This window comes from Thunnus maccoyii, chromosome 5 (genome assembly GCF_910596095.1).
Source record: "Thunnus maccoyii chromosome 5, fThuMac1.1, whole genome shotgun sequence".
NCBI classification, from domain to species: domain Eukaryota; kingdom Metazoa; phylum Chordata; class Actinopteri; order Scombriformes; family Scombridae; genus Thunnus; species Thunnus maccoyii.
Window position 1 is genome coordinate 28376569 of NC_056537.1, and position 27818 is coordinate 28404386.

Sequence of the window (27818 nt, forward strand, 5' to 3'; positions counted from 1 at the left end):
ACTTCATGAAAAAGTACAAAAGAAGTCAAATTCAGTTATTGATAATTTATTTACTCATAGTTAACAGTTAACAGGAATAGCATATACAGTTTTTGCATGATAAATCCCACATAGTGAGGAATTCCACCGCTATCCATTCATCATCTTGATTCTCTTACATTTTTAGATTAAAGGCCTATTGTTTTCTTACCTTGGAAAAGAGTACACTGTTAATTAATGGTGATATGGACAATTCCCAGTGATTCCACTTTTAAAATAATAGCATCTTCCGTAAAATATCCTGTTGATTTATACATTGGATTAATCCCTGCCTGGATCCAAAGTCCTGTTTCAACAAGAAATACTTCTAATGAGCAAGGTGCTTTTAAAATGCCATGTCATTCATTCATTCAATCATTCTCTGTACTCAGCGACGTTCCACAACATCCCTCAGATTGGCAGTATCTTCAAGGTTCTCTTGGGAGCAGAATTTTCCCAGGATTCATCAGATTGTTTGGATCGAGGGCATCCTTGAGACAGTGCATGACCTGGATGGCCATAGGTCCCATCTCCTCACACAGCAGCGCTCTCTTGCCTAAACCCACTCCATGCTCCCCCGTACATGTACCATCCATGGCTAGGGCTCGCCTGGAGAGGAAACAAAGCACCATGGAATTTTCCCTCATCAAAGTGAACACTGACTTTCAACAAAGGTATGTTTTTAAGGATATTATCCCAGTGACAAGCTTTTGGACTCCAGCTACAATTCTGCTCTACGTTTTGTGAGTGTGTCCTATCATGCTTTCTTCATCTACTCTTTGCCTTTGGGATCTACTGCTGCCCCTACTGAGCCACTGGAGTTTACAGCTCGTGTAGGCATTTTTCAAAAAATCACTGTTTATGGATAGATCCCACAATATCCAACATCCTTTTCAAAACCTTATACTGAAAGTTTTGTGCTCTGAAATCAATACCAGTTAAGCGATATGGGTGAGCGATGCCAAAAGGGAGGTGAATCTGTTTGAAGATAGGCGAGTTGAGTGAAAAGGATTAGGAAAAGTGTGGGGAGGATTAAGGGGAAGAGAAAGGTGTTGAAGAGTGAAGGGGAAGTTGCTAAAAAGGGAGTAGTGAGGCCTGTCTACCTGAGTAAATGTGCAGAAGCTTGAGGCATACGCACTTGAACGACCCTCAAAAATCAGTTTATAAGGGAGCCCTGCAGAGTAAAGCCGTGTCTGGTGGGGGGTTTATTAGACAGTGAGGAGCATTGGAGGAAGGAGAGGTGACACATTACCTGGCCAGTCTCTCAGTGAACAGGTGGACCCTATGGAGCTCCTCTGGGTCATTGGGGTCCACCACCATCAGACAGTGAAAGTTACCATCACCCACATGACCTGCTATGGGACCTGAGGGCAAACAGAAGTCGTAGTCATTACACTGAAGAACTTAACACATGAATCGATATGAGGTATTTCTTTGGTGTGTCCCCTCTTCTTCTGTGTGCTACATTTTTGGTGATAATATTGCACATACTTTTTAAAGTTTTTTATTGAGACCTGTTAGTTCCCATCCAGACACTTGTTTGTCATTCTGATGACCTGCCTGCTATGAATGGGTACAAGATCAGTTGATTAATAATCTAATGCAATGGTCCTACATGAATGTTTTGGGGGATTAATTATCAGCAATGTACAGCTATGTACAAAACAAACTGTGGTCAGAAGTACACATGCTGATTCTTAAAAGCAACTTATTTTGGGGGAAAAATATGAATGAAAATGAAAAACTAGGTAGCACTGTCTCTAAAAGATGTAGATGCTAGTTTTTGACTACATATCATTACAAATAGCAATGCATGGATAGTTTTGCTGCTATTATGAGGCTGCTATGCTACAAGCTGCATATAGGGTTCAGTGTAATTCTGTCAAACTTGCCTGTTGTTGTTTTTAAACCCTTTTTTCTGATGTATCTCATTCATCACATTGGTGACATGGGATGCATCATATCTGGCACACTGACTCTTGTTTATTTTATTTATTGACAATATGACTGAAAAATTTGGGTATTGATCACTCAATCTGTAAAAAAAACAACAAAAAAAAACAAAAAGGAAAATCAAAGTAAAAAGGTTTTCCTGATGAAGACCTTGTAGGTCCAAATGTTGCATTAGTAAAAATTATTGTGAGAACTTACAAAACCTCACTTTTTTCTTTGTATGCTGTTTTTTTTTCCTCCTGCATCTGTACCCAACATGAGTTGGATCTGCACACTGTCCACCTTCTTTGCAGAAAATCAGTCTGCCTCACATCAGCCTATAATACAATACAATATAACACATTCCTCCTCTTACAAGTGAAAAGCTAAATACATAAGCAATAAAATGCACGCTTGCTCAATTCGACACACTCAGTGGTTTTGCTCTTACAGCTTTACATGATGTGGTGTGGTCAGTGGTGGCTGGCGTTAGAAAACACACACTGAAAACAGCGTAAATGACATTACTGAGTCTGTTTGCCAACTGCATGAGTCTTTCCTATTTATGGCACTGCTACACAGTGTTTTATCTTTTACCATTATCCTAACTAAATCAGTGCTTTTCAGCCAAAGTTACATGGTGACATTTTAATCCTGCTTTCTTGTTTGTTGTTGTTGCTGGGACTTCCTGCTCTGTGGCCACCAGTCACAGTTTAATAGTCAGAACTAAGGGTGTGCTCCAAAACCTGAACGGCAACACCGGTTTGTGCCGGAAAACCAGTGCTTCCTTTGATCTTCCTTTCATTTTAATTCGGCACACAAAACAGCACATGCTGCTTGTGCTGACTTCAATTGATGACTCATGTATCAACAGTGTGATTAACAATACAGACTAATACAAAACACTAGATCCACTAGAAAAAGGTTCTGTAATTTCTATGCCAACAATTAAAAGCTGTTAAAAGACGAAATTAAAGTTTACCACAGCACCTCCTCCACTACCTGCAGCTGTTTAATCGTCAGCTGACAGACAGCAACTTTTCATTTATGCAGGTTTCGTGCCCTTGCTGCTACATAACAAGCAGCTTGGCCATTTAAATGGTATACAAACAAAAAATGTCCAAACAGCTGAATATTGAATTTTAAATATACTGCTTATTTGTGAGGAAATAATTACATCACTGGCAACAGAGGAAAATGAATCTTGCATTGCGCTCTTTGATTAAGACTTGATCTGAAGGTTATTTTAATGACTGTAGTTAGTCTGTTACATAGACTATTCACACAATACACAATTCAAGAAACTATTCCCTTTTTTAATAATTAGTAGAAATCTTATGACTTTTACTCAACTAACATTCTTAAGATTGGACTGTAGCACTATAAGTTGTCCTGTCAGTCATAATCAGTGTTTACACTTTGTTTAAATGCTCTGATTGCAATAATTACGATGGATTCACAGGTTTTGTATTATGCAGCTTTATACTCACCATATCAAGCATTATTAACATCATTAATATTGTTCTCTGCAGAGCTAACCTGTAAGTCTGTTCTTAATCAGGTCCTCCTTTGTCTCCACTATGATTTGAGGCAGTCGAGACAATGGGACACACACATCTGTAGAGTAGGCCTGCACACACACGCACACAAGGAAGATAAGGTCACAGAATTGGAGCTACATCAAGTGGTTGTCTTTTGCAACCGCTAAGATTTAAAACGTTAATAAAATGAGACATAAAAGTGCCTCAGGATGGTTATGGTGTTAGTTTAGCACAGGGCTATCAAGCAAAGCCTTTCAACCACTGTGGTCATTAACTGCCCTGTTGATCATTGTTAAAAGGCAACACATTTATCCAGCAACTCTACCTTGAGCTCTGACAGTATGGAGTTTTCCACACGGCAGTCACAGAGGAGAGTAATGTAGCAGTGAGCGATGATAATATGATACAGCCAACATGGTTTTATCCCTTTGGAATATTACATTTACCTGACCTAAGGATCCTCTTGCACTGTTACTTATCATCAATCTGTGCTGCTCAGTGCATTACATTAAGAACTTAGTTGGTGGTTAAATGTAGTATCTTACTTTTCTGGTCTTCTCTTTTGAACATGCTTTGTAAACTTAGTAGATTTCAACTCGGGTAGTCATTTTAAGATTCCTATGTTTTTGGTCATTATGTTTCATTGAGTATTTCAGTACTAAAACCAGCTTGTTAAACCCCAGTGCTTTCACCACGGGTAAAGTGGAAGGTTACTGTCTTTACCTTGCAACCAGGTCTCAGAGCCAGAGCAGCATACCAGGCATCATGACGAGCTTTCCACAACTGGCTTCGTGTTTCTGCATCTCGAGCCCACTGGAAATCTGAGCCTCCATTACTCTGTGTGATGTCCTCTGTAGAAACAAATGGAAAAAGTGTTTTTGTTGTGACACTGCACTGGTATAATTTTCATACCTGTAGGATTGTTAGTTGAACTGCCATGTCTACGTTTCCTGTGGTTTTAATGTTTATAGCTTACAGCCTGAAAGTTACTGCTCCAGCTCATTCTAACTTTCACTGCATCTACTTTAGGTTTTGCTAATTGTTAAAAATTTAAAGGTGCAGTATGTTAGCCACAATATTAATTTCTTAGTTGCAATAGAGAGGTACTGTATTATCAGTGAGTTACATTTTCAGCAGTGTTTCAATAACACTAAAAGGATTAGTGCTATTGCAGCCCTGTGAGGCTACATTACTCATTACACACCAGTTAAGAGCCTAGCATACTAATGTGCTAGCTTAAGTATGCGCTTACTTGCCAAGGTTATGCTATTAGCATGAAACATATGTTAAAAACTGGATAACATGTTAACATTCAGCATGTCACATTAAGAATTTAACATGATATGGTTACTCTGTTAACATGCTAACGATTAGTTTGTCAAATTTAGCTTGTTGGACAAGTTAACATTCTAGTTGTTTTACTAACGATTTGTTTAAACGTTGGACATACAGTAACATTCAAAAGTTTGGGCACACTTTCTCATTCGGTGTGTCCAAACTTTTGTTACGATATGCTAAATGTTATACTATAGCACATGATAATGATGAACTCTTGTTTCCTTTAGGTTATGGAATATTTGACTTGTTGGTGGCTTTAAATGAAGTTAGGAGATAACTGGAGTCATTAGGATTCATCCTCTGGAGATGATAAGTCTGCACCAAAAATTCCTTCCAATAGTCCATCTTATAGTTATCAAAGTATTTCACTTTGGACTAACATATTGGACAAACACTGACACGTCTAGAGCATAGCTAAAAATCAACATTGTCAACTCTCAGATGTTGCTAAAAATTTGAGTTATGGACTGTATTCAATACTGTCACAGAAAGTCACACTTACATGTTACATTATTTGCCTGTAACATTTCTCAGAAAGACTTTAAATTTTTCTTAAAGAAGCTTAAAGAAGAATATTTCATGATTCCATGATAAAACAATCTAAAACAGTATGAAAAGCAATAGTATGTGGCTTTAATGCTAGCTAGAAATGTATGACTATTGTTTGTGATTTGCACACTCACACACCAGTTGTGTTGACTTGTTCCTCCAGGCTCCGCTCAGAGCCGTGGAACTCCAGGAAGAGAGTTGGGGTCACAGGATAGGATAGAGAGCTGAACCTGTTGCAAGCATCTATCATCACATCATCTAGAAACTCTGGATGACACACACGCACGCACGCACGCGCACACACACACACACACACACACACACACACACACACACACACACACACACACAGAGTTAGAGCACACAGAGAAGGAAGACAAATGTCAGTCTGATGTGTCTAAAGAGGTAATTTTTCTGACTTTTGTCAATGTTTGCTTAATGGTCAGATACATATTTTCCATCTGCCAAAAATTGATATTGATCCTATTATCAAATTTCATGATGTATTTTCCCTTCTGTATCCGATCGTCCTCCTACTGCAGGAATCTATTTTCTCTAAGGGATCAATAAAGTCTCATCTCTTCCTTGTTTTGTCCTTAAAGTCAATTCTCCTGAACCCTGTTCATCTTCTCTCCTCCTTCCATCTCTCGGTTCATTTGTTTTTAATTGCATCTTCGGTCTTGACCACAAACTGTGACAAAAGAAGCAGATCATTAAAGATACAATCTGAGGGGATGTCTTCGTCTGTGAGCTTCTACAAGAAAATAAATGTGATTTCATTGTTAAAAATTCCCTTTGTACATCTCAGAAATAGAAAATGTTCTTCAAATAAACTGCAGTAGCTCCATTCTCAATGTGTAGGCAGCAACCTGCACTGGTTCTAGCACATCCAGGCCAATCTTCAAAAGGTGGATTAATAAATCCAACCTGCCCAGTAAGAGTTTTTAAAACATAGCATTATGGCCTTTATATGTATGGCATGTTGGTGATCTTATTTTGAAATCAGTTAACAAGACTTTCAAAGTAGATTTTAACATCATCTATTTGTGACACGTGTCTTAAATATGCTTAAGGAGGAAGCCGTCCAATCAGATCTCATCATCGACCCATCACTTATTAACAGTCAGAAAGTCCTCCCAGGTTTTGAATACTTGGGTTTTGACTCAAGATGTCAGTCAAAGTAAATTAATCGAAACAGACAGCTTGAGCCTTGTTTAGACCAGAGCCAGATGTAGCCAATAAACAGATCATGGGTTTGGGGGGTTTCATGATTGATTACTTATCCCCCATTGCCCCAGTGCAGCACACTTTAGTGGGCGTTTACAGTCAAAACAGTCCTGTGTTGAAAAATTGCAAGGGGCTGTGTTTGTGTGGGCCTGCTGAATCAGATACCAGTGAGATGATGAAATCTTATCCAAGAAGTCCAGTTTGATAAACAGATTTGTGAGTGTGAAGGCTTATCGTATACCAAAATACAACACAGCAGTTTATAATATAGAGAGGAAGGATTTTACTGCTTTTTTAAGTAATCACAGTGACAAATATTTCATCTGTTGTCACAATGATTACGAGCTCCACAGTAGAAATATGCTGTTCATGTTACAAAGTAATCCACCAGGAATTGCATATATTTGATTTGTTAACACAGCCCTTTGCTGGATGACAACAGTTGAATCAGGTTTAATTTTTTTGCCAGGGTTGAGTTTTTGCACACAGTGGTGCTGTCAGAGCGCAGCCTTAAGCCTTAAGCTTAAGTGTAGATATAAGAGTAGATATAAAGTTATATCTAATTTTGTTTCAAAACAGTAGGGCTGGGCATTATAGCCAAAAAATCAAATCTAATTTTGTTTTTCAAAAAATGGCATCATTTCATAATTTCTGATCAATTTTTGTTTTTCTGCTCAATGCAGAATTGAAATGTCATGTTTTTTTAGACAGTTGAACTCGAATTATACCTGAACCACCTGCAAGGTTGTCATCATTATACATAAAAGAGCAGAAAAGTCAGCTCACTAATTCATCTTCTCTGTTTGTGTTTCCTGACAAGACATCAGCCTGATATCTGCAGACCCCTGGCTAGCTAGCGTTAGCTACTCAGCAGGAAGAGATAAACTGAACAATGTAGAATTTATAAAATATCATATATTCTTTTATCAATGAGTTTGAGAGCTAAGGTCATTCTTTAAACTTTTAAGAGACAGATACCATTCAAAATCATGTGCATTAGACCTTCGTGTTTCCAGATAACTCAGTGTAAGTGCCTTACTGGTGTTACTCCTTCAAGTCCCTTAATGTGCTTTTATCAGTGTCATTTGATCTGTAACTCTAATGCAGTCTAGTTGGTCCTACTTATTTGTTCTAAGTATGAATATAAAATATAAGCAACAAAGCTGTTATGACTCTGAGGTTGTATACTGACAGTGCCTGTATATTTGTGTATTGTGTGTTTGAACCCCCCCACGCCCCCTTTGTGTGTCTGTGGATTTCTCTCTCCCTCCGTCTGGTAACCTGCTGTTGTAGCTCTGCGTGTAACAGGCTGCAGGTGATTCTCTCTGATTGCCTGTGTGAGTGATTTTGTGATTGAGTGTGTGTAGGTTGTTCCAATGAGCTGATTGGTTCCAGCCTGAAAGCTAGAGGTTTACAGGCTGACAAAATATATTGAAATTTATTGACTGTCTTAGAGAAAACTACTTGTGGTGCAGTCATCCTAACTCGGGCATTATTTTGCTTCTTTCCTCACCGATGCGAGCAATGGGAACTCCAGCCTGTAGAATCTGCACAGTGCTGTCAACAGCAGCCTGGACGGAAGGAAAAGAGCAAACGGCCGACACCATGGCCTCTGGGATTCCGTAAAGACGCAGTGTTGTCTTGGTGATGATCCCCAAGGTGCCCTCTGACCCCACAAACAGGTTTGTCAGGTTGTATCCTGCTGAAGTCTTCCTAAAGATTGATAATAATGGATATTAGGAAGGAAGACACATATAAGAATGCATTGTAGCATATTTGTGGCTCCAAAAGGCAAATGTTTACATGTACACTAACAGAAATCCTGAAAGACAAACATTCATCAGAAAGTGTGTAATATTTCCATTTCTGTCCTTTTTGCTTGTCGTTGACTTACCTGGGACGTCGACCCTTCCCAGCAGTGTGTATGATCGTCCCATCAGCAAGCACCACCTCCAGGTTTATGACATTTTCTCTCATGGTTCCATAACACACTGCATTGGTACCAGACGCACTGGTGGCAGCCATACCACACAGAGACGCATCAGCTCCAGGATCTAAGTAGAAAACAGCACATCAATAGTGCTTCTTAAACCATTTTAAAGATGAATAGAAATTAAACATATAAAACAGGCAGAAAACACAAATCTGCTTGTCACACTGACATCACTGTGTGTCTCAACAGCACATGGCTTAAATTGAAGAAGTTATTATGAAATGTAATTCAGCCTGTACTGTTTTCATGTTTCTTCTTCATTTAATCCTCCCTTTGCTTTTTTATAAAGTTGAAAATCCTTTTGGTGTTAAGATTTTTTTATCTAACATCACCACCTGCTGGATAAATGAATTCAACAGTTTTCATGACAGTTGAAAAATGAAAATAAGTCCTATAGAATTGCCTTACATGTTTGTTACATGACATCACATTTTAAAAGGAATAAAGATGTGTATTATCACCTGCCTGGCTTCAGTTTTGTGATATAACCCATACTCCACCAGGCCAACCAGTGGAAAACAAATCTGACATCACAGACTTTTGCTCCCTAAGAAGATGAAAAAGTCCTCACAGGGGAAAAAGATTTAAATTGTTTCATATATGTCCCTGATAGATGCCAGAATGGAAAAGATTTATCTTGTAAAATGCTTTTTATGTGGCTGACCAACAGGGAAATAGAAACGTGAGTGTATCCACATGCTGGATTGATGCTGCTGGCATCCATGACTGAACAGGCTGAGCTGAAACACACTGCCAAACAGACAACAGTGCAGACGGATGCTGCATGTCACACCCAGGATGTGAGGGATTGCCTGGGCTGGAGGAAATTCTATGCCAAACAAAACACAAATTATCCGATAATCAGACTGAAATGCCATTTCGTTTCACTTCATTCATTCAGTCTAACATCATTAGCATGTCAGCTAATTGGGGGAGGGGGGGGGGTATTTTCTTTTGATTTGCTCTAACCAATCAATAGTGAGTGTTTTATCTGTCCCATTGATGTCATTTTCAGTTTACATGGAAGCTGCAGTAGAGGTCACTGGGAGCAGATGTATGTTAATTTATAATAATTTGTACCACTGCATCCACACTTATCCACACTTGTCACCATTTTTCTGTCTCTATTTTTGAGTGTAGCTAGGTAGCTAGCTAGTTATATCGGAAGATGGTGACCCCATTCTTCATCCCACCTTCTAAACTGATTGTTTCTCCAACTGGGGAAATAGCCATCAGTGGGTAAATTTATTAATCTGTTAAAATACACTTTTAAAAAGCTTCTTGTGCATTTAAATAACAATCTTTAATCACCTACCTCTTATCTAGCATCACCATCTGGTCAAAATTTCTGATTGTTCTGATTCTGATCTGATTAGTTCTATGTGTTAGCATGCTAACACACTAAACTAAGGCAGTAAAAAATGATAACTGCTAAATATCAACATACTAGCATTCTTCCAGATGGTTAGGTTGACAGGTATGCAGTGTTTCCCCTATATTCATTCAGTAGTGGCGCACCGCCGCTTCTAAAATTTCAGACAATCATTAATATCAACAGGCTGCTAATGATTTTCACTCGCACACTGTGTGAGCACAATAACACCCTACGTTATTGTGGATTTTTTTTGGTCATCCTCCCTCTCCTCATTCCTCAAAGGACATCTACGTGAAAGGTACAGGAGTAGCGTAGCTCCGTTAAGGAATAAGGCAGTGCGTGTATGTATGTGTGTGTAAGTGTGCGTGTGTAGTTGCGCGAGCGGCAGAAACATGATGTGAACGCGAGCGGAGCAGAGGAAAAGTTTAGCAGTAAGTTGTCAATCTGGCAGTAAATGTACAGTACAGGCTGTGTGTCAGTTAATAAATGCTGCAGCTCCTCAAGACAAAGAAAATACTCATCTATTGAAGGGTGTTAGCCCTGAAGTTACCAACAACACGTTAGCTTAACTTGACCAGTTTTTTCATATGCCCCCACATATGACCCCCCTCCCCCCGCCACCGCTGCCGCTCCAAAGCAGTCAACCTAGGGGAAACACTGGGTATGTATGCAATAACTCTGTTGCCTCCTGTTAGATAGGATGCTGTAGCCATTCTCTACAATGCATACAACTGAAGAAGTTAAGATTCTCTCTGAAAGGATCCCTGAAATCCTTCCACAAGACCTGGAGTCCCCTACCAGTCATTATCAATGACCTTACTGTCATTCCTGATGCTGATGGTATCTGCTTGGTAGAGCCATGGATGTATAAAGAGAACTGGATAAAGCATCAGAGGTGGGAGCCCATTCATTCCTATAAAAGTTGCTCAGTGGCGCATGAAGCCAAAATAGTTCAACTTCTTCCGCATTGCTTCCACATCTATGGGGCCCATAAAGCAAGCACACTAGTGACTTCCACTGGCCAAGCCAGCTACTTCTGGTTTAGCCCTCTGGCTAAGTTGAATGGGGATAAAACAATTCAATCGTGCGGCTCTTCTGGACTTTCCAAATGTCACCGGTCCAAATGGATCAAATTCTAGTAGAGAAATGAATCATTTCACAGGGGTTGTGATGCTCAAAAAATGTATCCACTGACGTCTCTTTCACATTGTGAAAAAAAAAAAGAAAAAAAAAGAAAAGCCATTCTGCCATTACTCCAACACACTGTGATATGTAATGAAGAGGCCTCCACTCTTCCCTGTCATGATCTTGCTTATTTAATGGCATTTACCAATGTCTCAAAATGAATGTGGCAATCTTTTATTAATATTGAAAGACCACATATGGCACATTTACTCCTGAGATGAACTCTAATTATTAATTTACTAGTCTTCTTACTGTGCTCTACCTCTGAGCTACTGGAAACTAGAGTGAAAACTGGGAAACAGTGCAACTGACCAACAGGAAACCAGAGGCCAGTGTCTCGAAGGTAGGCATTGAGGGCCTTCCGGGTCACTCCAGGCTCCACCGTCACATCAAAGTCCTCCTGGTGGAGATCCAGAACCTGGTCCATGTTCCTCAGACTGAAGCACACACCACCCTGAGGGCGGGAGGAACAAACATGTAGACATACAGTAGACACATCCAGAACCACATTTTGTTGTCTGTTTTTCATATTTATAGTGTGTTTTTATATGGCAGATATTCAATTTCCTGTTGTAAATTCCCATGTTCCACTTGTTATTTTGCAATCTCCATACATATGTATTTTTATACTTTCCATTCATTAATTTCTACTCAAAGCTGTTGTAGGAGTATTTTACATGTTGAAATTTTATTTGAATTCAGCAAAAGTAATCCCACCATCACTCATATATTTGCTTACTGTATTAATGTATATCACTATTATTATTGCCATCACATCTAAGTGGGAGAAAAGCATCACTGAACACATCCAGTCACAGATATAGTACCACTGGTACTGTGCATCCACAGACATGCAGGGGGCTCCTCTCTCACCTTCACTGCACTGACCCCTCCCTCCAGGCCAGTTCCAGTGCCAAAGGGGATGATAGGAAGGTGGTGGTTGTGGCAGACCTTGGTGAGGGCGCTGACTTCCTCCACACAACGAGGAAACACCACCACATCTGGCGGACGACATCTGGACAGTGGGAAAGCAACACTGTCACTCACTGTTCTCCATACTTCTCCACAAAGCGTTACACATTACCCCGTGTAGATTTCAGGTGGAAAACATCCTATTTATAATCATGTGCTTTCACAAAGGCATCTATAATCCCCTGGAAACCAACACTGGTGCCTTTACAGAGGTCTATGGAGAAACTGTCTGTGTGCAAATAACCTCTGCTACAAGCAGACTAGAGGAAGATGTGATGAAGTAATCAGTTTCAAATTAAAAACAAATCAGAGATTTAACCTTTTAGTTCTGTTAAATGGCAATGACAAACTTACCATTTTAAAGCTGCACCAATAAACATTTTTCTACAAATGGATCAAATGACTGTGTGTAATTTGAAAGGTGTTGCTTGTAATGACAAACCCACAAAGATTTATCACCTGACTGATTTTCCATTTAGCTCTTCAGAGTTTGTTTTTTTTGCCTCTTTTAGTTCAATGTTTTGGTTTTATGACCAGCAACTCTTCTCTCATCAACTTCTATTCCAGCAACAACAGGAAACTTTTTTTGACAAAAAAAACTGTGCACTATCTGCCCAGCACCAAACAGGAGATATACTAAGTTAGCAACTAGCTGGTGAATAAAGTGGGGCATTTAGTAGATATTTTTCTTCCTAAGGTGTTGGTGGAAACCAAAACGGAGCTAGAAACACAATTCCAAATGAATGCTAATGTTGAATGCTAACTTGTTCACTGTAACAACTTTTTAAGGTTATATTGGCAATATTGGCCACTTTAAAAACATAATAGGTAGAAATACAGTTACTGGCACACTGCACTGCAGTGCTGCTGCTGATCTTTTGCCTTCATGTCAGGTATCCCATGAAATCTTTGTTTCTCTTCGTGTCTATCCTATCATTTCCTTTTCATGTAATGCCACTCAACTTGTCACGGTATTGTATATTGTATTTTGTATATAATGCTGCTTTTTAGCCACACTAGTGCCACAAAATTTCCATCAGCCTCAGCTGTCCTTTGTGTTTAACACTGAATAGCATATTCTGTAGTTAGCAATTCGCTAACGGAGCAACTAGCATTACTGTAGACTCAATCTCAGACTCAAAAAACTCAATTTTTGTATAGAATTGAATACACTACTAACATGCGGTATTAGTCTGTATGTATGTAACAGAGTGAGAGAGACTAACCTGTGTACAGACTCATCTTTGCCATGTTGTTGTCTGACAGCATCACCCAATGAGACACCATCCTCACCACATACAGACCTGAATGCAGAGAGTATGCTGTCCAGAGTCGCACTCTGTGTGGACACACACACACACACACACACACACACACACACAAATGATTACATTCACTGGAGGAGAGTGATTCATCACTACTGCACACTTGAATTGAATAGTTCATTGTACAATAGTACATCCCAATTAATTAATTAACCTTTTAGTCTATGCATTGTCAGAAAACAGTGAAAAATACCTATTATAATTTCCCTCAGCTAAGGGACATGTATGCAAATGTCTTGTTTTGTCCTAAACCCTCAAAGGTATTAAGTTTACTGTCATACAGTGGATATAGAAAGTATTCAGACCTCCTCACTTTCTTCATTGTGTTGTAGGTTTCATTTTAAATGGATAAAACTTCCATTTTTGCTTCTCAAGCTACACTCTCAATAACCCATAATGACAAAACATGTTTTTGCAAATTCATTAAAAATAAAAAAACTTAAACCTCTCATTTGCCTGACACCTCAAATTGTGGTCAGCCTGTTTGCTTTAATTGTCCTTGACATGCGTCTAGAGCTTGATTGGAGTCCACCTGTTGCAAATTAAATTGATTGGACATAGTTTAGAGAGGCACACACCTGTGTGTGTATATAAGGTTCCACAATTCACACTGCAGGTGAGGGCAAAAACCAAGCTATGAAGTCCAAGAACTCTCTGTAGATAAAACTGTGGTGAACAATAGTCATTAATTAGGACTTCAACAGCAAAATAAGTTTTAAATTCCATTAGTGATTGTGAAAGAACAAAAAACAGTCTTTATCCTACTGATGTGTCCTGAGGCCAATCCTTAGAAGTGTTAATAGGGGATTATTTTAATGGATAGAAATGTAAACATTAATGAATGAAGACTGAAATGTTGTTTATTAAAACACTCTTAACAACAGTGACAGTTAAATATTTTTAACACACAGAGCCCATGGTGCGAAGTCACACATGCAATAAAAAAATAAAATTCAGAATATATTGTAATATTAAAAAGGTAAAAAGTAAAATGTTTTGCTGATCCTTTGATAATGTCAATTGTGGTTCTGCCACTCAGGTGCCAATCAGGCACCTGAGTGGCAGCACCTGGGGGTACCAGGAGCTCAAAACAAGAGTCAATAGCAACAGCAAAATAAGCTGTTTGGCATTGGCAAAGAAGATTTGACAAATTTTTCATGGGCGCAAACCACATACTCAGCTCTGCTGCTCATCCCACAAATGCATGTTCCCTACAAATGAGGCACCATTTAAAAGGGAAATAAACAGGCTTTCCAACAGTATAAGATTTATTGCCAAGAAGCATTGTTACAACAAAGAAATAATCCACCAAACACTAATTTCCTTATTTTTTGTGCTAAGTTAAGTTTTATTATTGATTGCATATGATGACATGGCCCCAGATGAAAAGGTGACCTTCTTCACAACTTTACGGATGTGGTCTAAGCAAAACGCCTGTCCAAAGGTGCAGAAACTTTTGATGGCACCCTCCTGGTGGTGGTATTCGTACAGTAGGCAGTAAGTCAGGTAGAGTGCAGACACAGAGATCCCATTCCAGCCATCTGAATCACCATACTCTCTGAAAGGAGCTGGCCTGGCTTCCTGTCTTATGAACTGAGTGATGGTTCTTTGACCATACTTTCCTACATCACCATCCATGATGTTTTGGCAGCTAGGGAGGTAGGCCAGGTTAGCACATTCACATTTCAGGTGCATTATCTCCATGATCTGGTTTGCTATGCCCATGGGTGAATTGCCTGTGCACCTGAGCTCATCCATGACCAATTTACAGATGGGATTCTTCTAGGTCAGGTTTGTGAACCTCTTTGGAAGATTTTCCAGGCAAAGTTGGTTGTCAGCATGCCACCTCTTCCAGCAAACTGTGCAACACAGCCTGGATGACAACAGGTAGTACTGTCCAGTCGTGCCAACAATCACACGAGGTCTACCAATGTTTGCAGAGACAACTTGGGGCTGAACACAACCTTCAACACATGGCAGAGTGTCATTGTTTCTCAGCCTTCCCATTAAGTTGTCGTTCTCTGGTTTCCATATGAAAAAGGGATGGAGCTGAAAGTACTTTGGGGATGGAAGATCAGAGATGTGTCAATTAGCAACAGCTGTAAGACATAAAAGAATAATAATAAAGTAGAGACTGAATATAAAGTACATTTAAGAGCATGCAAGCTGAACTGTAAATTTTTTTTGGAATGACAATAAGGAAAACCAATGTTTACTCACAGCTCTGAGGTTGTTTGGAAGGTGAGATACTCAGCATCGCTCTCTCCAGCTCTTCATTTTCATCCATCACTGTGATGCAAACAGACAAGAATTATAATGTTCTAAAATATGTCTTCACTGTACATAAGCTAGTATGAATAAAATCACCACTGAAATGATTTAACTTTTCCCCCATTGGTGTACTTAAAAAACTTTGGCTACCATGACAACATGTATACCTTTTTGACTAAAAAAAAGGAAAACAAGACCCACCCATGGCTTCAGCAGGAGCATGTGAGGTTGGTGTCGTCAGAGGAGGGTCAGAGGCAGGATGCTGCTTCTTTTGCAGGTATCGCTGCAACTTGTGCATCTTAGTCCCTGGAGCACAGCCTTTCTTCAGTATAAAGGCTGCATAGCCATCATCCCTGCTGTCCCAAATCTCTCGCCAGGTGTTGCTGGCACGAGAGCCAAAACCAACCAGCTGGTCATCCTCTGATGCTGCTGTTGCTGTCACAACCAGCTTTTTGGAGTCATAGCTGAGGAGAGACTGGATTTCTTTAAAGCTGAGGGCATAGCTCACAAATGACAATAGGCTGTCCTTGCTGTGTCCCTCTACCATGAAGACTCCCACAGCTTCTTCCTTTTCATGACTCTTGAGTAGGTAGATGGTATACCCGATGTCATTCTCAAGGAGCCAGCGGAAAGACTTCCCCTTGTACTTCCCAAACTGCAGGATGTACTCTCCATACACCTCCGTTTTGTCTGAGGCATCCCCTCCTCTCTGACGGACCACTGTGAGAGCATTTGTTTTCACCAGCTCTTCTTTCACAGGTGCAGACTTGTCCTGTAGAGACGGGTTGTCTTTTAACAGCTTGGCTGCATCAGTAGGATCCTGGCGCAGGTATCCAAGTGGTCCTTTGCGAAATGTGACACTAATTTTCCCAGGGAAGAAAAGTAGTTTGCGCATTTTATCTGTAATGAAGAAAACAATTTAGTCTTTTTATACATTACAGACAGGCGTTTTTATAAGAGGTGTTGATATATAGGGGCTCAATGGGGAGCAGGGATTAGGAAGTTTCTATTTCGGCCTGTCTGCATTTTCTCCCTCTATTTGTCTGGGTTTCCCCTTACAGATTCCACATTCCCTAAAATGTTAACATAAACGTGTGACACCATGAAGCATGCATGATATGTAGTAAGCTGTGCACAACATGGCATAGTATGAAAAACCCTCAGAGACATGTGTGGTATGCAAATAAACAATACTGTGGTTTTACAAAAAAACAGTAAAGTAAATCTGTAAACTGATTCTGGTTTTAACTTTACACTAAACACTAAAGCAGCAACTACATAACGTTAAATGTAAACACGACGAATATACAAGATTTAAATGAGGCAGGTTCATTCATAGTTTATTAACGTGTAATTCTTGCATTGTGCGTAAAATAGTATCAGAGTGTATCTAACGTTAACAAGCTACTGGTATGCTTCGCCATATTTAAATGGACGTTAACGTTACGTCACACAGTAATGCTTTCGACTTAACGTTAAGTTGTCAGTTTCCAGACACCGTTAAAACAACAACACATCCAGCTAACGTGTGAATAAACCTTCTTTAACCGTTTGTTTAAGGTTACGTTAGCATAAGGTTATATTTAATTCTTCCGAAAGTGACGGTGACATTAACCTGTTCGACACAATAAACTAAAGAACTAGGACTAACTTATAGCGGTAACGTAAACAGAGAAACCTTAGACAGAGCCAAGGCAAAATATAACTACTTGTTCGTTCACTGTTTAATTTTTCATTCAACTAAACATAACTTACCGGTTAGCAATTTCCACACAGTGTAGCACTAGTTAATGTCAGCCGTCCATCCACCATTCAAACTGGCGCTGAAAAGTGAAGTGACGTCGAAATCTCACAAAATGGCTAAACGGCGCAGACTAGCGGACAAAAATATATTACATCCGTAGTGGTTTAGCACTACCATAGAGAATGAATGGGAAACGGTTTAGGGCGGTTTAGCTAAACAATTCTCGGCCCCCGCGCAGGAGGCCTGGGTTCGATTCCCGGCCAATGCAAAAATAGCTTTTACTTTCTTATGCAACAGCAGACACTTTTTAAATATGGAGTCATCACAGAGTTGGGAATGACACACTAGCACGTGCTCTGCTGAGCTTATATTCTGTAGAACAGGACACATAATAATTCACCAACTAATAACAAATTACTGGCATATAAGTGCATGCGTAGTTACAATTAGAGGGTCCAGCGTCAATTTAAAACACCATTGTCAGAAGTGGGATTCGAACCCACGCCTCCAGGGGAGACTGCGACCTGAACGCAGCGCCTTAGACCGCTCGGCCATCCTGACTTATTTCAGAGCAGTGCATTTTCTGAGCCAGTACTCCAATTTTGCCCAAAACAAGAAGTTGAGGGCAAAGTTACACTTACTGAAAACAAATCAAGTAGTCTGTCCAAAAACAACCATGACACTGTCGACCAGATGCACGTGGTATACTGCACTTGCAGGCGATATACTGGGAGGCAGTGATTCTGACTTGCTGGCCTGTCTGTGCACACTAGCTCAGCCTTTACTCAAACTGTGACGTATAAGGACTTAAATTGGCCAGATACCAACAAATTATCGACTTGTCAAGAATTGGTGGCTCAGTGGTAGAATTCTTGCCCACTCAGTGAGATGCCTGGGGTTGTTGGAAAACTGTCTGAAAATGCCCACATTTAAACAAGTATCGCGTCTCCCACCTCTCCATGACACCCGCCTTTTCACTCTGCCGTTGGAAATTTGCTGTTTGGAACAGCTATAACACTTTTGCCTTCCCATGTGGTCGGAAACCGTGGTACCAACCAGTCTTTTCTCGCATGACCCGGCCCTTAGACCGCATGGCCATCCCAACTTATTTCCAACAGCTGTCATTTTCAGAGATATAACTCCAAACTCACATCAAGCATTGGTGGTTCAGTGGTAGAATTCTCGCCTGCCACGCGAGGCCCGGGTTCGATTCCCGGCCAATGCAGCAAGGTTTCACTGTCCCTTGCATGACAGCAGAACCTTTCCAGGAATAGGATTGTCTCAGCTACAAAAGCCACAACAATTACAGTACATCGCAAATTGAAGCGGTCACACCACAAAGCAGTTGGAGAACTGCTGTTGGTGCTGAGCTGTCGTCTAAGTCTGGTCTGGTCAGCCGGGTGCTAGCAAGTGGCCCTTGGACCTTCTCCCTACTGCGCTCATTACTTTCAACACTGCACGCCGTTTTGTCCACTAGACAAAGAGGGCAAATGAAGTTCTCCGAGCTTAAACGCCTGCTAACTGTCGCTTAGCAAACTTGTTAGCTTTGCTTTAACTCTAACGGCAAGATTAGTTCATACAGTGTATTGAAAGGATGCATTTGGATGCATTTGTACCGTAGCTCTAGTGAGGTACTTCAGGTGATTGGGAGGAGGCCCTGTCTAAGAGGCTGAAGTCAGGGAACAAAAGTCTCTGTTCATAGTAAACACAACAGATTATATCACAGGCTGCACCTCTTCTTTAAGCTTTGAAGTATATAGACTAGAAACTGTCCAACTACCATATGTGTCTTCATCCTTGCATATTTCCCCTTGTCATCGAGCATTGGTGGTTCAGTGGTAGAATTCTCGCCTGCCACGCGGGAGGCCCGGGTTCGATTCCCGGCCAATGCAGCAAGGTTTCACTGTCCTTGCATGACAGCAGAACCTTTCCAGGAATAGGATAGTCTCAGCTACAAAAACCACGACAGTTCGTTACAGTACAACGCACATTGAAGCGGTCACACCACAAAGCAGTTGGAGAACTGCTGTTGGTGCTAACGTCTAAGTCGCTATCTGGTCCGATTTTTTCATTTTTTCACCATTGCACACCATTCTAGAAAGCTATTGAAGAGGGGAAATGAAGTTCTCCGAGCTTACAAGCTTGTCAACTGTCAGTTAACAAACTTGTTAGCTTCGCTCGAAAACTAAAGGTGAGATTAGCTCATACACTTTATTGAAAGGATGCATTTGTACTGTAGCTTTAGTGAGGTACTTCAGGTGCTTGGGAGGAGGCCCTGTCTAAGAAGCTGAAGTCAGGGAACAAAAGTCTCTGTCCATAGTAAACACAACAGATTATGTCACAGGCTGCACCTCTTCTTTAAGCTTTGAAGTATATAGACTAGACACTGTCCAACTACCATATGTGTCTTCATCCTGGCAGCGTGTAATTGCATATTTCGCCTTGTCATCGAGCATTGGTGGTTCAGTGGTAGAATTCTCGCCTGCCACGCGGGAGGCCCGGGTTCGATTCCCGGCCAATGCAGCAAGGTTTCACTGTCCCTTGCATGACAGCAGAACCTTTCCAGGAATAGGATAGTCTCAGCTACAAAAACCATGACAGTTCGTTACAGTACAACGCACATTGAAGCGGTCACACCACAAAGCAGTTGGAGAACTGCTGTTGGTGCTGAGCTAACGTATAAGTCGCTATCTGGTTTGGCTGGCCGTGCGCTAGCATGTCACCCTGGTTCCTCGACCTTCTCCCTACTTTCCCCTGTCATTTTTTCACCATTGCACACCATTCTAGAAAGCTATTGAAGAGGGGAAATGAAGTTCTCCGAGCTTACAAGCTTGTCAACTGTCAGTTAACAAACTTGTTAGCTTCGCTCGAAAACTAAAGGTGAGATTAGCTCATACACTTTATTGAAAGGATGCATTTGTACTGTAGCTTTAGTGAGGTACTTCAGGTGCTTGGGAGGAGGCCCTGTCTAAGAAGCTGAAGTCAGGGAACAAAAGTCTCTGTCCATAGTAAACACAACAGATTATGTCACAGGCTGCACCTCTTCTTTAAGCTTTGAAGTATATAGACTAGACACTGTCCAACTACCATATGTGTCTTCATCCTGGCAGCGTGTCATTGCATATTTCGCCTTGTCATCGAGCATTGGTGGTTCAGTGGTAGAATTCTCGCCTGCCACGCGGGAGGCCCGGGTTCGATTCCCGGCCAATGCAAAAATAGCTTTTACTTTCTTATGCAACAGCAGACACTTTTTAAATATGGAGTCATCACAGAGTTGGGAATGACACACTAGCACGTGCTCTGCTGAGCTTATATTCTGTAGAACAGGACACATAATAATTCACCAACTAATAACAAATTACTGGCATATAAGTGCATGCGTAGTTACAATTAGAGGGTCCAGCGTCAATTTAAAACACCATTGTCAGAAGTGGGATTCGAACCCACGCCTCCAGGGGAGACTGCGACCTGAACGCAGCGCCTTAGACCGCTCGGCCATCCTGACTTATTTCAGAGCAGTGCATTTTCTGAGCCAGTACTCCAATTTTGCCCAAAACAAGAAGTTGAGGGCAAAGTTACACTTACTGAAAACAAATCAAGTAGTCTGTCCAAAAACAACCATGACACTGTCGACCAGATGCACGTGGTATACTGCACTTGCAGGCGATATACTGGGAGGCAGTGATTCTGACTTGCTGGCCTGTCTGTGCACACTAGCTCAGCCTTTACTCAAACTGTGACGTATAAGGACTTAAATTGGCCAGATACCAACAAATTATCGACTTGTCAAGAATTGGTGGCTCAGTGGTAGAATTCTTGCCCACTCAGTGAGATGCCTGGGGTTGTTGGAAAACTGTCTGAAAATGCCCACATTTAAACAAGTATCGCGTCTCCCACCTCTCCATGACACCCGCCTTTTCACTCTGCCGTTGGAAATTTGCTGTTTGGAACAGCTATAACACTTTTGCCTTCCCATGTGGTCGGAAACCGTGGTACCAACCAGTCTTTTCTCGCATGACCCGGCCCTTAGACCGTATGGCCATCCCAACTTATTTCCAACAGCTGTCATTTTCAGAGATATAACTCCAAACTCACATCAAGCATTGGTGGTTCAGTGGTAGAATTCTCGCCTGCCACGCGAGGCCTGGGTTCGATTCCCGGCCAATGCAGCAAGGTTTCACTGTCCCTTGCATGACAGCAGAACCTTTCCAGGAATAGGATTGTCTCAGCTACAAAAGCCACAACAATTACAGTACATCGCAAATTGAAGCGGTCACACCACAAAGCAGTTGGAGAACTGCTGTTGGTGCTGAGCTGTCGTCTAAGTCTGGTCTGGTCAGCCGGGTGCTAGCAAGTGGCCCTTGGACCTTCTCCCTACTGCGCTCATTACTTTCAACACTGCACGCCGTTTTGTCCACTAGACAAAGAGGGCAAATGAAGTTCTCCGAGCTTAAACGCCTGCTAACTGTCGCTTAGCAAACTTGTTAGCTTTGCTTTAACTCTAACGGCAAGATTAGTTCATACAGTGTATTGAAAGGATGCATTTGGATGCATTTGTACCGTAGCTCTAGTGAGGTACTTCAGGTGATTGGGAGGAGGCCCTGTCTAAGAGGCTGAAGTCAGGGAACAAAAGTCTCTGTTCATAGTAAACACAACAGATTATATCACAGGCTGCACCTCTTCTTTAAGCTTTGAAGTATATAGACTAGAAACTGTCCAACTACCATATGTGTCTTCATCCTTGCATATTTCCCCTTGTCATCGAGCATTGGTGGTTCAGTGGTAGAATTCTCGCCTGCCACGCGGGGGCCAGTCGCGTATAGGTGGAACACAGTGACAGCCAATGAAATTGCAGCATTTTTCTCACTGTCCAAGGTGCTGAACTGCTTTCTCATGCAGCAGGTTTAACGTGAAAATTTCAGACTGGACGCGGGTTCGAATCCTGGTCATGGCAATGCTTGTCATACATTATAAAAGATAAATAGCTATTTTGAATCAATAAAAATGAATGCTACTTTATTGTGCACTTTTTCTTCAGTTTATCATTAGATTGTAGTGGCAGAAAGTTAAGTGGCGATGTTTATGGCTTTTTTAAGTAATCTAGTAATTTAAAAGAAAAACAAACATATAATTCCTCATGCAAATGAAGTCAAAGCTAGCACATAAAGACAAAAATAGTAAAGTAAGACAAAACTTGGCCTAGTGTGGCCTAATGGCCCAGTAATATAAAGTACCTGACTTACATGTGGCTATTAAACAATATTACAGAGTTTTCTTACTCAGTGTAACATGTTTAAATTATCATTCATTTATCAATGAGACATGTAGACATTGATGAATTAAATATTGTTTATTAGACACTCTTGACAACTATAACAGTCATAATATTGATCAAACACATAGAACCAGTGGTGTTGGGTCATAAACACACACACACAATTCAAATAAAAAATGAAATATATTATAGAGCTGCAACTAAAAATTATTTTGATCATCGATTTCTGTGTTGATTATTTTCTTGATGTTGATCAATGTTTCCCAAAGCCCAAGATGATGTCTTCAACAAATGTCTTGTTTTGTCCCAAACTAACTGTCCACACATACTATAGAACTAAAGAAACCAGAAAATATTCACATTTGAGTAGCTGAAATCAGAGAATTTAGATTTTTTTTTTTAAATGACAAAACGATTAATCGATTATCAAAATAATTGGCTATTAATTTAATAGTTGGCAACTAATTGATGAATATGCTAATCATTGCAACTCTACTTGAAATGGTTTGTTGAACTTATTGCCTTGTTTTGATGTGTTTAGACACACTGCTGCCCTGATTTTGACTCTATTTTCTCACCCTCATTCTCCTCTCTCTCCAAGACAGTCCTCCTGACTGTGTTTATGTTCCAGCTGCTGAGGACTGTTGGACTGAGGGTATTCTCCAGAAAATATTAACATTGGAGAAGCTGGACTAAGAAAATTTGGTCTTTTTTTTTCTTAAATAAGAAAGACTCCAAATGATTAATCAATCATCAAAATAGTTTAATATAAACTATTAATAGATTAATTTAATAGTCAACACCTAATCGATTAATCGAATAACTGTTGCAGCACTAATATATTAGAATATTAAAAAGTTGCAGGTTCTGCTAGTCCTTTGACAGAGCAAAACTAACTTCTGAGGCACACAAATAATTGAAATGAGTGAGCCACCAGAGGGTCCAGCAAAGGTAACCAGATTAATTCTATATACAGAAAGACTTGAAATTGCAGAACTCGTGTTTTGAAAATAGAACACTTCCTCAATTTGACACATAAAAATAGCAGTCTCATAAAATACTAAATAGAAAAATGAGCATTTTAAAATAAGGATAAAATGAGCAAAAGATATTTACACACATGACAAAACACTCTCCCTCTCCCTGTCTCATTTTCCCTTTTCAACTTCCCATCTCTGTCTTTCCATCTCATAAAAGTGAGACTCCTGGAACTCTTTCCAGGTCATCTCCTTGCCCATGCCCTGATCTTTGCATAGTGAAAAGACTTTTGCTGGACAGTAAATGTATTTCCCCATCACTCCAGGGAAGCCTGCATGAATATGAGGACTGTTTGGGCCCTGCTTCAGTTCCATTTTACAGAATTGACACTTTCGACCTGTGTGCTGCGATTCTGCCCTTTTTCTTTTCTGTTGTCCTCTCTCCTCCACATTCTTCTTTGTGGCATCCAGTTCCCGCTGAAAGAATCTGCAAAGTCTTTGAAGGGCATTTTAGGGTTTGTCAAACCTTCAGCACCATAAGTTTTAAAAACCTTATTGGAGCAGTAAAAGTATCAGACAGGACCTTGTTGGAAGAAGAAGTGGATGGAGGAACCATCGTTCTCATATCTGGACTTTGGCCACAGGAAAGACACGATTTTGTCTGTGGCTTCTTTTTTCCTAGTTGTTGTTGTGGCTGTTGCTGCTGCTGCCTCTCCATGATGTTTTTAACGATCTTCTCGATGGAGTCTTAGGTTAGAGGTGTGGCCAGGGTCTGAGCAGGTTGAGGTGGGTTTACTGTTGCGATAGGTATGGTAACAACTGGGACACTAGTAGTTTCACTCCCCACTGTCAGAGAGTGCCAGAGTTGCTGCCTGTCTTGGAGTTTTTCTGGGCTTGTGTTTAAAGAGGAGCTGGTGTTCATCAACTTGGCCAGGTGCTTTACATATTGTGCAATGTGTAATTTGGTTGTTGGGTGGAGCATGCTGTTTGGGTCTCTACAGGAGCTGTTAACAAGGGTAGCATAGTCCTGGTCCACATGCTTGAGCATGTTCTTCTGCCCACAGTGTTTGTTGAGCAAGTCGTCGATGGCCTTCTTCATGGGAGTTGCATTGGCCAGGCAATTCCCGACCAATGTAAAAATAGATTTTACTTTCTTATGCAACAGCAGACACTTTTTAAATATAGAGTGATCACTGAGTTGGGAATGATACACTAGTATGTGCTCTGCTGAACTTATATTCTGTAGAACAGGACACATAATAATTCACCAACTAATAACAAATTACTGGCATATAAGTGCATGCGTAGTTACAATTAGAGGGTCCAGCGTCAATTTAAAACACCATTGTCAGAAGTGGGATTCGAACCCACGCCTCCAGGGGAGACTGCAACCTGAACGCGTACCTGAGCTAGTACTCCAATTTTGCCCAAAACAAGAAGTTGAGGGCAAAATTTTGCCTACTGAAAACAAGTCAAGTAGTCTGTCCAAAGACAACCATGATACTGTTGACCAGTTGCAGGTGGTATACACACATTCTTTGTGGTGGGGATTGTGAAGACTCCTAACACTGGTGTTATAAAATAAATGTGTCACTTTAAAATATATATATTTCTTATCATCTTCACATTTTTTGGCCGTAGTAATAATGTTATTGGTTATCGTAGTGGTATCACTCACAACAAACATCAACCCTGAGATTCCATATTGGTGTATCTATAGTCTTCATGCCATTAACTGCAGAAATGGGAATGCCTGTGTGTTTAAGGACAGTGTCCTCTCGAAGTTATTCATTGTTGTGCTCAGTAGTGCATTGTTTATTAGCTCCTCACTTTCACTGTTTGAACTGTTGAAATTAGACGTGGACTAATTGCAAACACATGTGAGCACTGTTTGCTTGCTTGAAATTATACGTGTGAACAGGTTTGTAGCCTGAAAGTCAAGACTGAGGATTCACCATTTTTAGACACATCTGGCGTTAGGTGGTTGGTGGTAGAATTCTCGCTTTCCACGCGGGAAGCACCGGTTCGATTCCCGGCCAATGCGATGTTGTTGTTGTTGTTTTTTTTTTTTTTACCCAGACAAGCATCCAAGCTAAACAGACATTCATTCCTGTCAGCTAAGTAATGAATAGACGGAAAGCATCAGTGTAACTAACAATTATTTGACCCCTAACAGCAACCAAGAATAAGAGAAGATGTCATCATAAACAGTTCAGTAGATAGCACAACTTACATTGGCATTAAGTTCATACTTTGCCAGAGCAAAATGTTCCTCATATAGGCTATAGAAGCTACACAAATCAAGCAAAGTACCACACACATACATAAATGTAAAAGCATGCCGCGAATTCTACCACTGCCAGCCACACAAAGTGTGTCGAAAGAAGTTGGCTAGCTATCACACAATATAAAACAAGGTTGCTTAATGTTAACATTATCCCAAAACTCTTCAAATAGGGCAACTATTAAACGCACTAACATTACCATAGTTAACGTCAACCTTTCGGCTAGTTTATAGCTCAGTTCAATTAGTAATATTTTCTAGTTCATAGTCTGTAATGCTAGAAAAGGTTGGTACTACAACAAGTACAGGTACTACTAAGCTAGTAGGTATATCCAAAATGCTATTAGGTTGCGTACTATTAGTTATTTTGCAGGATTGTTAAAATGTTAACAACTCCATAAGATATACGCAGAAATAGTAAGCACAGTGTCCTCAGTCTCTACACCAAACACACTAAACCTTCGACCTGCTGCCGCAGCACGTGACCTCCTAATACGATACACTGAAATAAAACTCTTTATTTTAAAAAGCACTTACTCTGGCGCTGATTCCCGATTTTATGTTGTGACATTGCAGGAAGCAATGCCTAAGAGACTGCAGCTGTCGGCTCGGTTTCAAACTAAGCAACATAATTTACTATTGTCTTATGTTTTGCAAATATAAATTGTAAAACATTAGGCAACACACGACTTCCTTCCAATTCTTTTCAGAATACAATACAGCATATACAACCAAGTTCATGAAAAACTGTTTTATTGTAAAATGTAACAATAACCTCACCAAATTTAAATGATAAAAGTTACATTTATACTCAGGATAAAAGCTGTGTTGGTCAACTTTCAGTTTTATCTGTCATTGCTGTTGTTTAGTACAGACATTAAACATAAGTAAAGAAGTACATAAAATGATTGTCTTTCTTTTTGGTGCTTTTTATGCAAAAAAGGCTGGAGACCACACGCCTGTGCCATGATGAAAGGGGGTAGAACCAGCATAGTATGATATTTTCATAATGACTATAGAACACAAGTGAGCAAATAGCAGAAAATATAAGCTTATTTACTGTATATTCCCTGATTTTGAAACTCGATGAGTAGTTTGTAAACCTCTGTGTTGTTATACTGTATATGCTGACTTCAGCTTGCCACATAATTAATCACACCAACAGTTCCATTACATGAAGAATATTTCTAAAGTTTGAATTTGCTTGTTATGGTGCGAAAAACTGGTGCACATTATTTCCTGCATTTTAGAGTACTGCCATATTCAATTGTCAAAAAGACTTCAGGCTTTTCACGCAGACTATGGGGCATCTATGCGGCTTGTCTACAATTCAGTTCAGACTGAGACATGAAAACTATTACACCAGTTCACTGAGCCAACCAGGTGTCTTAGTGTCATTTGGCCCTTTTGGCTATGCTTTCGTGTGTTCACTCGTGTGTTTATATAGGGAGTAACCAAACATTTATTATGATGCACAACTCACATCGGGAACAATTTAGGACCACAGCCCCTTGTAAGATGATATTTATGTGATCCACCACAAACATTCTAATTTATTGATGCCAGTCATTATATTGCATTGTCCTACAAAATGCAGTTAAGGTGAGTTTAAAAGTCCGTGTAGGAATTGATGTGACAGTAACTTTATCATACCATAAGGTTCGGATGTCTGTTATTTTGATGTCCATCTTCTGGTTTTCCGGTCTTGTTGTGGCTCGTGCTTGCAGAATTGACGGAGATTGCAGCGGGACAGACGTAATGTGTCTCTCCTGTCAGATGGTGGCGATGCAGGTCAAAGAAAAAAGCAGTGGC

The 27818-nt window shown here is 40.3% G+C and overlaps 1 protein-coding gene and 7 non-coding genes across 12 annotated transcripts; 5 read left to right on the forward strand and 3 right to left on the reverse strand.

Moving 5' to 3' along the window:
- Positions 1-30: 30 nt before the first annotated feature.
- ldhd (lactate dehydrogenase D) lies at positions 31-27808 on the reverse strand. Of its 5 annotated transcripts, none has more exons than XM_042411003.1 (11): positions 27660-27808; positions 13357-13469; positions 12032-12173; positions 11471-11612; positions 8500-8659; positions 8119-8318; positions 5517-5645; positions 4215-4342; positions 3490-3580; positions 1271-1382; positions 31-627 (listed from the first exon to the last, which is right to left on the reverse strand). In XM_042411003.1, exons 1-11 carry the CDS (start codon positions 27660-27662, stop codon positions 447-449), a joined length of 1401 nt encoding a protein of 466 aa, XP_042266937.1. In that variant the 5' UTR covers positions 27663-27808; the 3' UTR covers positions 31-446. The 5 variants fall into 5 exon arrangements, with proteins under 5 accessions (XP_042266937.1, XP_042266933.1, XP_042266934.1 ...); XM_042410999.1 differs by lacking the exon at positions 27660-27808 and adding an exon at positions 26544-26837; XM_042411000.1 differs by lacking the exon at positions 27660-27808 and adding an exon at positions 19251-19280.
- On the reverse strand, positions 17949-18031 carry trnal-cag. The gene has a single exon. It is a non-coding gene; the product is annotated as a tRNA-Leu (tRNA).
- On the forward strand, positions 18627-18695 carry trnag-gcc. The gene has a single exon. It is a non-coding gene; the product is annotated as a tRNA-Gly (tRNA).
- trnag-gcc lies at positions 19292-19362 on the forward strand. The gene has a single exon. It is a non-coding gene; the product is annotated as a tRNA-Gly (tRNA).
- Positions 19923-19993, forward strand: trnag-gcc. Its single transcript has one exon. It is a non-coding gene; the product is annotated as a tRNA-Gly (tRNA).
- trnag-gcc lies at positions 20612-20682 on the forward strand. Its single transcript has one exon. It is a non-coding gene; the product is annotated as a tRNA-Gly (tRNA).
- trnal-cag lies at positions 20893-20975 on the reverse strand. Its single transcript has one exon. It is a non-coding gene; the product is annotated as a tRNA-Leu (tRNA).
- trnag-gcc lies at positions 21571-21639 on the forward strand. The gene has a single exon. It is a non-coding gene; the product is annotated as a tRNA-Gly (tRNA).
- Positions 27809-27818: the final 10 nt, after the last annotated feature.

What these genes read in the sequence shown, in the direction of transcription:
- ldhd (XM_042410999.1), bottom strand. Translation starts at nt 26,636, where the DNA reads ATGTTGCTTAGTTTGAAACCGAGCCGACAGCTGCAGTCTCTTAGGCAT. An exon ending in TGGCCTCTGGTTTCCTGTTG is followed by an intron (nt 8,660 to 11,470) that starts GTCAGTTGCACT and finishes TTTTCTACTTAG; the next exon opens with ATCCTGGAGCTGATGCGTCT. An exon ending in GGAACAAGTCAACACAACTG is followed by an intron (nt 4,343 to 5,516) that starts GTGTGTGAGTGT and finishes TTGTTTCTACAG; the next exon opens with AGGACATCACACAGAGTAAT.